Raw genomic sequence first — 10,909 nt, forward strand, 5'->3', positions numbered from 1 at the left:
CAAACTGCCCTGAGAGAACCAATACTATTTTTTGCACCATCGCATTCTTGTTTGTCGGGTATCCGTACGCTAGAATGACCGGCTAGATTGTTTGGTGCAGGCTTTTTTTAAGGCTAGCCTTTGTCTCTAACGTCGCTTGCTTTGTGCGCTGATCACGTGCAAAAGGCGCTCTGCTTTGCCAGTCCCCATTGATGACAGCGCCGTGTTCAACTTCGGTGAGGGTGAGATGCGCCGTATAGGTGAAAGAGGCATGGCCTTCCCGTACTCACTGTCTCCAGTGCTGAAACGACAAAGGGATTTGGGCCTCGTGGGTTCGTCAGGGGTTCTGTGCGAGATCACCATTCCAGCGAAGTACCATCGACAACAAGATGCTTCGGCAAAGAGATAAGATTCTTGCGACGTTCAACACTCTTGCTAAAGAAAAGTATTCCTTAGTGTCTAACTCAATAACATGCCGCCTTGGTTGGCATTATATAGACACGTAAAAAAAAGAACAACGCTATTTTTTATTGTATGAGAGAAGCGCTGATGCAAAAGGCTGAGAAGCACGAGTGCCCCAAAAAGTTAAAAAAAATAACACAAAATTCGCACGCTTGATGTTTCAACTACTAAAATAAAATTCACAGTCACTTTAGCAAACGCTAAAGGGGATGAAGGCGAAACGCTGCGCGCTCTCGAGGCATTACTTGACATCATTGGAATGCGCTGTCACTTGATAACATTTTTCTCTCACTAAATGTGTTAGGTTCGGATGCCTAAATGGACTCTATCTTAATTAACTGTGCCTTAATTAACACCAGTGGAAGTGGGTTGGTCCCCCAATGGTGGCGCGATCAATTTTAGTGCCATCGAATTTTGGTTGAAAAACTTACAAATTGAAAAAGTTCCAGTGTTCGACTTACACCACAGGTCGTGGGTACGAGTGCCTTTATTAACTTCGCTTTAATTAAAACCAAAAGTCGTGCTCTAGACTCCCACCAATGGTCGTAAGTTCGACTACCTATGGTGGTGCCATCACTACTGACTCTGTAAGTGTAGGTACTCCACCTTCCGACTCACCATAGCTGAATGAAACAGAGTAGTCCCTACCACCACGAAAAGTGCACCGCTATCAGAGTTCACTGCACGCATAGAAGAAACAGATCAAGACTTACAGATTGAGTTTCGCAAATCGCTACGGGCGCTCGCACTTCTTTTTTTGTGTGTATGTCGGTTGTCGTAGCGTGAAACTATGCCCCTTTTTATGAGAAAGTTTGTATTTCTACCCGCTCGGCATGTTTCGTGTACGTGGTCTAGAATAAAGTTGTCACTTGTCATAACTAATGCATTTATTTCTGTGAAGCCTCCTTATATGATGAAGTTTGGCGTGGTTGATTTTTGTTATTCGTGCGCAGTTTTATTCATCAGCTGCTTTTTTCCCTGTCAGTTTCAGTTTCAGTTTCAGTTTATTGAGCATTTGAAATGTTTTTACAGAAGTAACTCTAGGAGGTCCCATAGTCAAAGACTGAGGAGGGACCTCCAACAAAAAATACATAGAAAAAGTTTACTTAATGCGGTTAACAACAGCAATAGCAATCCTAGGTACAGTAAGTATTAACAAACAAAGTCGAGTCATAGTAATAACAACAAAGGATAAACACGAAAAGCAGATCCAAGGAGTATTATTTGACATACAGAAGCGTAAAAATTATACAACACAATCACTTTCCCAAGAAGTGGCGACAAATTTTTCTCTTAAATAAATGAATGGAAGGAGATGATTTAATGGAGGGTGGTAGTGAATTCCATATTGATGTTGCTAAAAAGTTCGCGGTAAGTTTGCTGTAGTTAGTCCTTGGTTGCGGTAGGAGGTAGTTATTATGGTGTGAAAATCGAGTGCCAGTGAAATGGGGGGTTTGGTCTTTTGATATCAACAAAATTGGTAGTTCTCCTCGACAAAATTTATAAGTCAGGACACTAAGACAACATTTATTTAAATCCACTACGGACAGAATATTATATGTGCGGAGTAATGGCAGAGCACTACATGAAAAATGGCTGTAACTTATTATTCTCAGAGCTTGGTTTTGTGTGTGTTGCAGGGGTGCCAAGTGAGTTGCGTAAGTATTACCCCAAGAAGAAATGCAGTAAGAGATGTGGCTGTGAATAAATGCGTAGTAGAGTGAAATTAATATACGTATAGGAAAATATGGGTGGACTTTGATTAGTATTCTGATACCATATGCTGCTTTACGCGTTAATAATGATATGTGATTTGTAAATTTTAAATGACTGTCCAGTTCAACTCCAAGAAATGTTGCATGGTCAACAGCCTGAAGCGAAGTCGAACCAATGTTAATGCATGGCTTCTCCTGTACACTTTTTTGCGCGGATGAAAAAATTACAAATTTCGATTTAGTAGCATTAATACTGAGCATATTATCTCGGCACCAATTAACAATTTTAACCACGTCGGCATTAAGGTGATATATTAGCGATACCAAGGAAGTGTTAGAAGAATAAATTGTTGTGTCATCAGCGTATAAAATACAACTGGAATGTGTAATGTATTCTGGAAGGTCATTGATGTACACGAGGAATAAAATTGGTCCTAGTATTGAGCCTTGTGGAACCCCTATGTTAGTTATTTTGGCACGCGAATGTGTATCAGAAATAGAGACGATATGTTTTCGATCATGTAAATAACTGCGAATTAGGGAAAGTGCTGGACCACACACGCCAACAGCGTTTAGTTTAGCAAAAAGTATGTCCTGATTTAATGAATCGAATGCTTTAGAAAAATCAATAAACAAGGTACCAGCCAATTTACCTGTGTCAATGGCTGTTTTAAGATGATCGGTTAAAGTAATGAGCGCTAATTCAGTTGAATAACCAGATCGAAAGCCAAATTGATAAGAGGACAAAATACTGAACTTTGTGAAATAGCTAGTTAAACGTACTACGAATAACTTTTCAATTATCTTGCTGAAAAATGATAAAATAGATATAGGGCGGAAGTTTAATAACGAGTTCTTGCTACCCTTTTTGAAAACAGGAATAACTTTGGCGATTTTTAAGCAGCTAGGAAAGACGCCAGTTTTGAATATTAGATTTATTATGTGTGAGAGTGTGTCACTGATAAGATGAGCTATAAGCTTTACATGAGATGAGTTGAAGTTATCTAAACCAGCTCCAGTGTTCTTTAAGCTCAGAATGGTCATGCGCACTTCTTCTGGGGAAACTGGAGCGAGAAAAAAACTGTGTGGCAAACGATGATAAGCCTTGTCGATGTGAACTGAGAGACGTGGCTGGTCGGGGCAAAAAGAATCGGCAAAGGCGTTAGCGATGGCTGAAGGATTATTAAGGGTTTGTTCCCCAACTTGAATAGCAGTTATGGCGGGATTTGGCGATGTTAAATTTAAAAATTCATTACAATAACTCAATAATTCATCACAATAACTAATCACGTTTGAGCTTTTTTTTTAACGTTTCAAATATTTTCCCTGTAGGCTTGTATTGCCCACCTGCCTCGCTTTTCAACGAGAGCAGCAGTACTGAAAGTAAATAAACAAGTAAATAAAACAGAATTTATATATATATATATATATATATATATATATATATATATATATATATATATATATATATATATGTATATATATATATGTGAGAGAGAAGAAGTACAACTGAGATGCTCACTTGTTGTTAATCGTGACCATATAAAGCCAGCAAACAGTGAAGCCAAGGAAAGCATTGAGGTTTCCTTGGCTTCATTGTTTGCTGGCTTTATACGGTGACGATTAGGAAAAATCGAGACCCTCGGTACGTCTGCTCTAGTATATATATATATATATATATATATATGTGTGTGTGTGTGTGTGTGTGTGTGTGTACACTGCGGTCTGGGTCTCATAACGTATATATATATATATATATATATATATATATATATATATATATATATATATATATGTACATATATATATATATATATATATATATATATATATATATATATATATATATATATATATATATATATATATATATATATATATATATATATATATATATATATATATATGCGGCACGCGGCGGCCATTTTAGCGCCCTCGGACTTTAAATGGAACCTCCCGACCACAGAAATGCTCCTGGTGGGGGCATGTAATGGCTAGCTCAATAAAACGAGGGAGTGGATGTGCGCTCTTCCTCCTCTAAATCGGCTCTACAGCGGATGCGAGGTCACGATCTGCCTTCCGCTGCTGGCAACATCGTACTACGCACCAACTCTAACTTTCTTTTTGTTACAGCGAAGCTGTTAGCCTCTAGATGGTAGCCAATATTTGTTGTCCGCCTACGCGGTATTGCTCACAAAAACAAAAAAGAAACTTTGTGTTTGAGTCTCCGCGTAGGAGAATTAAGTAAAGCTTGAAGCAGCGCGCAGAAGCCAAGGCAACAATCGAATACACACACAACCGGCGCTGCAGAGTGGTAGAACGAGCGCTGTTTTGTTGTGCGTGTTTTCGGTTGTTGTCTTAGTCTTCTTCGGGCTGCTTCAAGTTTTACTAAATGTAGTTGATGCGACTAAAGAGAATTAAGTTTTCTCGTATATTCGAATTAGAATCCTATGCTATCATCTGTGCAGGTTGTGCGTAAGTAGCGTTTTATTGAATTTCATGACGCTTTCTACTTTGAGAAATTGAGTTAGTTCAATGACGCACTTGCTCTAGGTGGTGGATCTACAGGAATGAGTATGTAAGCTAGCTATGCTAACGGTGCTGCCCCCTAGGGGCAGTGGTCGTTCAGACAGACCTCAAAAGACAGCTGAAACGGCGGCTGAGAATGGCATTGTCTTTCTGTTTCCGCGTAACAGATTTATGTATTCTCGTATGTTCCAATATCATTCCGAAGCTATGATGTCTGCAGCTTGAGTGTAACTCGTACTTTACGCATTTTTCATTCATTCAGTCCAATAATGTACTTGCCCATGGCGCCGGGCCTAGGAAAATGAGGCTGCATGCTGCAGTTGCAGACACTTGCGTGTGGGCGTACCATACGTCGCTTGTGGTGGTGACCTGTAACGTCGGCCACAGCTTCGCTCTATATCCACTTTCAAAGGGTGAAATGAAGGAGGATTTTTTTTTTGGCAAGCGTCCACTTAATGAATGAGGGATGCGCACTTTATCGAAATGCGCCAATTCGCCTCGGTGGCTAATAAAGCTGTGGATAGGTAAGCCGGATGTCAGAGTGTGTGGAATGAACAGTGCACGCGTTAGCATGGACACGATGATTTCGTGGTTTAGTAAAATTGTGCCTACAAATGTTGCATGGCAACATAAAGGTCTGTGAAACGCACCAAACAACTTATTTCGAGCCTGGAACGCTATAACATAAAGCCATTCCAAACTTTTTTATTCCAATTCTGCAATCAGCCATCCGTGATTGGACGAAAACATTTTTGGACCACCCCTACTTCACCTGTCAGTCACGCGACGTCACAAAACCGCGATAGCTTCCTATCTGATGTGACGTGTGCGCACCGATTATGCATGGTTTGACCGAACAAACAAAAAATAATTATTTCTGATTCCTCGATTTTTCAACATTAGCCCTCGGCTATTGGTCAGGAGCTTTTGGTCTGCACCCACTTCATCTGCCTGTCACGCGACGTCACAAAGACGCAAAAACGCACCGCGTCAAAGTGAGGTGTACGCGTTAAAGATGCATTAATATGCCGAACAAAACTGAATATTCTTCTAAATACCCGCAGGCTGCCTGTTCCGAAAGGAAGAAAACATGGCTGCCGCCAATCTCTCATGCACTGGCTACTCGCACCTGCCGGAGATCATGGGCGTATTTGCGTATAATAAAGCATTGTGCGCGACCATGTAACGTTTTCGAGCACATTTGGCAGGTTTACGACATCGTTCTACCAATGCTTCTTTGTTGAGGATCCGTTGTAGTGTCATTCTTAAGCTTCCGTTGCATGCTGCCGTGATTTTCGACCAGCCGCCGCAGGCTAAGTGAGGAAAAGCAGACCTATCGCAGACTCGGCCCCACCCTCTTCCTCCGGTTATCGGTTTTGAGTGCAGTGGCTCGACCCCATCGAATCCCTCTCCACTTGAGTGTGCTCCCCGCCTTTTGACAGCCAATTAGATACGACAAGCTGCTCAATGTTGGCAATGGTATTTGTTTTTCAAGCAAACAAAAGTGGCCTCCTATGATCGAGGAGAGCGTTTGATTGGTCTGTTCAGACAACCCTATGGGTCACCGCCCCATGCTTGCGTCAGTGGTTACGCAAATTTGACGTCAGCAGATTAGAATAAAAAAATATTGGAATAGTTTTACGTGATAGGGCCCCTCTTCTACTCAACTCCAGAATAACAATAAGCTTTCCTAGCGCTATGTTTACGAGGATCATTCTGTGACGTGTTGGCCGGGGTTCAGAATTGGCTTTTTGGACTTTCGTACCGACCAGAGCAAGAGGCAAGACGATGACTGAAGTTTAGTTCATCTTGTCAGTCGGATAAATATGCAGACGGTGTAGACACGAGCGATTTCAGTAAAAGGTGTCGCAAAACGCGTGGCTACTAATGTAGAAAACTTCCTAGGATTAACACGAGAATTCAACAGGACGGCCAACTTACCAGGCACAATGCTCCTTCGTAGTAGACAATGAAGATGCGCCGTCTAGAACGTTCTTCGTTCTAGACGGCGCATTTCTAGACGGCGCATTCAATCGACCATTTCTTGTTGTCTTGCAGACGTTTTTCTATTATAAGAAAACGACTACTCGAAATCCCGCTTCGCTCTATTGGTTTAACTTTATCAGTGCCTGTGATCCTGTCTTTTGGAGCCTCCATTGTTGGGTTCAGCAACAGAAATGTTTGCTTGGCGATCCAAAATTACCTCATTGAAACCAATCGATTTCCATGTTAGATTGATCGTTCTCCCTCCCAACCATAGCTTTTTTTTATTTCTTATCTTTTATTGATTATTATTGTTATTATTATTATTATCTTATACCCGGTTTTGATCTGATTATTTCCTTTTTTCTCCAAACACAAAACGTTTACTTTTAAACTCACACGCCCAAATTGTTAACTCCCATGTTATCATTATTATTTTTAGGCACCTAATTAAACCGCCCGATTCTTGGCCAATCCCCCACTGTGGGTATGTGCCACGGCCACTAAGGACAACAACAACAACAACAACAACGTTCTTCGAGGAATGTAGCTGGCCACCCTCCTACTGGATGCGGAAAACATACTCTTAATGTGAGCTAAATAATCAAGTTTGTATAATCGCGCTTTCATCTCAAGTTTTCGCAGTCTAGACTGCGTGGTACCCCACGTACCATTGAATCAGAATTGTCATCTAGCTAAAATGACAATCTTCACTCCAGGTTTCGCCCAGGTGTACAGGATTTAGTCAGATGTGTTTTCGAGTTTCTGAGGGATCAACTTTCTAGAAGGATCAACCGATCCATGGTTGATCCCGCAGGGTGTGTTGCGCAATTTCACAGAGGAAGAACCAACCTATAGAAGAAAAAGAGGACGAAGATTCAAGATGGGCAATGTTCTGCGCAAGAACTTCAGCAACCAGCAATGCCCCTTGACGGAACGCGATAAGATCCTGATTCGCAATAGCTGGCGCATGTACTGCGAGCGGAACCCGGACTACGACGTGAGCATCTTCATCGGCATGTTCGCCAAGTACCCCGAGTACCTGCAGCTGTTCCCCAGGTTCAGGGACAAGGAACTGCGCGCGCTTCGCAACGACGCCGCATTCCGGGCTCACGCATGCGCCGTGGGCCAGCAGCTGTCGGCCATCGTCGAGTGCATCGAGGACGACGAGGCGTTCGTCGAGCTGATCCGCAAGAACGCCGCCGATCACGTACCGCGGGCCGGCGTGCGGCCCGCGAACTTCGAGGGTTTCTTCGCCGCCGCGCTCGAGCAGATGGTGGCCTGCAACAGAGCACTCATGACGCCGGCGACCGTGGACGCGTGGCAGAGGCTTTTCGAGGTGAGAGTTCACTTCTTAGGCACTATGGGACACTTTTCCAGAGAGGAGAAGTGTTCCTTGCTGCAGGGGGACCTAGACTTGACGTGTTTTATTATCGTCTTAGAATAGCCGAACAATCGACACCCTCCCTCCCCCCCCCCTCCCAAGAAAAAGGGAAAAGAAAACGCCACCTTCTGTGGGAATACTAACGCACCGAACCGCCACTCTTTCAGACCTACAGCCCGACATAAGTTGTCTGCGCTTGCTCCGTGAGAGCGCCACTAACCTAACATTACTTATCTAACCCGGCATAGTCTGAAGTCGGTCACTTTAGGTATGCCGTGATATAGCAAGTTGGACGAGTTGGTTTCCGTTCATAATGATAGCGAGCCAAAAAAAATAAGATAAAACTGGGGGCAAGATAGATGATGGGTCGAGCGTTGACCCGCTACTGAAGTTCATTAGGTGTATTAATGTGGTGCGTATACATGTCAGAATAACGCACGGATGATAACATTAGCTCTGACACGCCAAATTTAACAGAGCCATCTAGAAGTAGATTCGTCAGAACCGGTAACAATGCCTCAGTACTAGATTCACAAGAGCATTAAGAATATTTCAATTGTCAGCCCTCGTCATGTCTGTTATCCCGTCCTCGTTCTCTTTTCGCGCTTTCTACTTTTATTATGAACATTACATGTGATAGCACAAAAACATCTGGTAGCATAAAGAAATGCTAAAATCCATGGTGGATTTGAACAGAGGCGCAACAAGCTATGTGCCATCCATTTCAAGTCGACCTTCAAGGTTTACCATTCATACTTCAGCTATGTATCACCCAGAAATTACAGAAAGTGCCTAAGCAAATCAGCTAAGTATTAAGTGTCCTCGCTAGAGCAAAATGTCGCTTGTGTTGCGTTTGGTTTCTGAGGGGAAATGCGGTGGGGTAGGGTGGAAAAGATAAAAGCATGTGTTCTTTTCTATAAATAAACTCTAAATAAACTAAATAAGCTTTAAATAAATACAGTCAGTGAAACTAAACTAACATATTTCGTAACAACATTACCTGCAGTGTTGTCATTTACGAAGCAGGACTTTCACTTGCTTGCTGTTGAGCAGCTAGCAAGTGAAAGTAAAACTCAGATATTTACGCATATTAGGCGGTGTCATTTGAAAGTTCGACAGTCGCGCTTATTATGGCTGATAACTTGCAGTATAGGAGTTGCGAAACGATATTTTATGCTAAAGAGAGCACCAGCAGCCCATATACATCTATACTAGGAATACCGATATCCGAATGCAACAATATCTCAGAGGGACCAGTTTTGGGCTAATTCGTTTACAGAACTTTGCGAACGTTGCCTATAAACGGTGATATCGAATGATACTAATGGGAAGAATGTTTAGGGACAATGGACATAAAAAGATATAAAAAATTGCTCTCTGACAATCTTTGGATTGTGCTTTTAAAAGCGTTTGTGAGTCGGGCTACTCGAGAAGCCACATTCTCTTGTAAATTTCTAGCAGTACCTAATGTTAAAGGACACAAAAGTTTGCTGGTCATGGCTGGGTTAGTTTTCCTGTTTTCATGCCTTCACTGCTCTTGTTTACTCGAATTACTTAGTTGGAAATAAAACAACTAGCCGGCTGCAATAGTCTTATGCCCCGTAAATGGTCGTTTATACACCTCAAGAACTCAGCAAAAAACCTGCCTTTCTGCCTATGGTGTCTTGTACTTTTCAGATAATGAACACAATCACGAGGAACGTGTACGAGGAGGCCGCAGAAGTCTTGGCAACCAGCCAGCACGCCTCGTCGGGAGATGAACGCACATTGCCCGACCCAGTCACTGCATTTGCTGAACCTTCGAAGACGGACGCTGCTGATGCTGCAGCTGGTTCCAGCACCGCGCCCGGACTACTGACCACACAGGAAGCCACCGCCGGCCCTGGTGCTTCGGAGAAACTGGCCGCGGAGCGTCGGGACAGCGATCCTGGCACTTAGAAACCGAATACAATGGCGCCCGCTGGAAACATCAGTGGCGTAACGACAGGGTTGGCTGTCTAGGGTGAAGCGAGCAGCGCCCCTTAATAAAGTGCCCACTGCGATATTTCCGACTCTTTAAAGCAGTTAGCACCAGCACCTGCAGCGGACGCTGGTGGCACGCAAGCACCACCAGCCGCACAGCCTGGCTTGCGTAGTGCTGGGCCTCCGAACAAGCCAACTCAGGAGGCCAGCATAGATTTGCCGTCACTGGATAACATGGAGCCGGCTACAATATAACGCTTCGCCAATCATTGAAGCGACAATTGGCAGTGCTGTATGTAATCGTACCACCAAATTGCGGGGAAGTGTTGCAGAGGACACCCTGAGAGCTCGCGACTTCCAGTCGCTTTCTTGTTTACTTGTAAAAGATTGAACCTTTTTATTGCGCGGTCGTAAAAATACTTGAAAACGTTTGTTGTTCCAGCTGAGTGGTGTTTAGCATTGCAACAGATTTAAGGCTACGCTTGATTCGTGGGCACGGTATAATACATGTTGGGTGCTGAGATGTTTTCTCCCGGAACGGCGATGGAAGTGAAGGTTCACGCTTTCGCAAAGTTTACAGGAGGCTTTGACAGGAGCTTTGACAGGAGGTCCACTGAAAGCGGAGCTATTGCTTAGCTGTCGCGCATGCAACTGCAGATATAGCGCAATCTTCTTAAGGATGCTAGAGACGTGCGAACTTATTTTGTAAGGACTACCTTGGCAGACCGTCGGCACGTATTGTCGACCAGAGGAAGGCGCTTGCAGGATCTGTGGGAGGCAGTTAGCGTGTTAAGTTCCAGCCCTCCGTCAGAGTAAATACAGCGCGTAAAAGTTGCGCTCGATCCTATGTGCAGACGCCGCATATAGTCGACGACTGCAGACGCTGAATGTATGG

General features: G+C 43.3%; 1 protein-coding gene across 1 annotated transcript; it reads left to right on the forward strand.

Annotated features, from left to right (window-relative positions):
• The first annotated feature begins 7,175 nt into the window (after window positions 1–7,175).
• On the forward strand, window positions 7,176–10,096 carry LOC135898296 (globin-like). Its single transcript, XM_065427171.2, has 2 exons — window positions 7,176–8,007; window positions 9,730–10,096. The coding sequence occupies exons 1-2, from the start codon at window positions 7,552–7,554 to the stop codon at window positions 9,988–9,990; spliced, it is 717 nt and encodes a 238-aa protein (XP_065283243.1). The 5' UTR covers window positions 7,176–7,551; the 3' UTR covers window positions 9,991–10,096.
• The last annotated feature ends 813 nt before the right edge of the window (window positions 10,097–10,909 follow it).

Source organism: Dermacentor albipictus, chromosome 10 (assembly GCF_038994185.2).
Source record: "Dermacentor albipictus isolate Rhodes 1998 colony chromosome 10, USDA_Dalb.pri_finalv2, whole genome shotgun sequence".
Classification (NCBI taxonomy): Eukaryota; Metazoa; Arthropoda; class Arachnida; order Ixodida; family Ixodidae; genus Dermacentor; species Dermacentor albipictus.

Excerpts from the sequence above, each read along its gene's own strand:
- LOC135898296 (XM_065427171.2), top strand. The coding sequence starts at position 7,552 with ATGGGCAATGTTCTGCGCAAGAACTTCAGCAACCAGCAATGCCCCTTG. Across the intron at positions 8,008-9,729 it reads CGTGGCAGAGGCTTTTCGAG|ATAATGAACACAATCACGAG; the intron begins GTGAGAGTTCAC and ends TGTACTTTTCAG.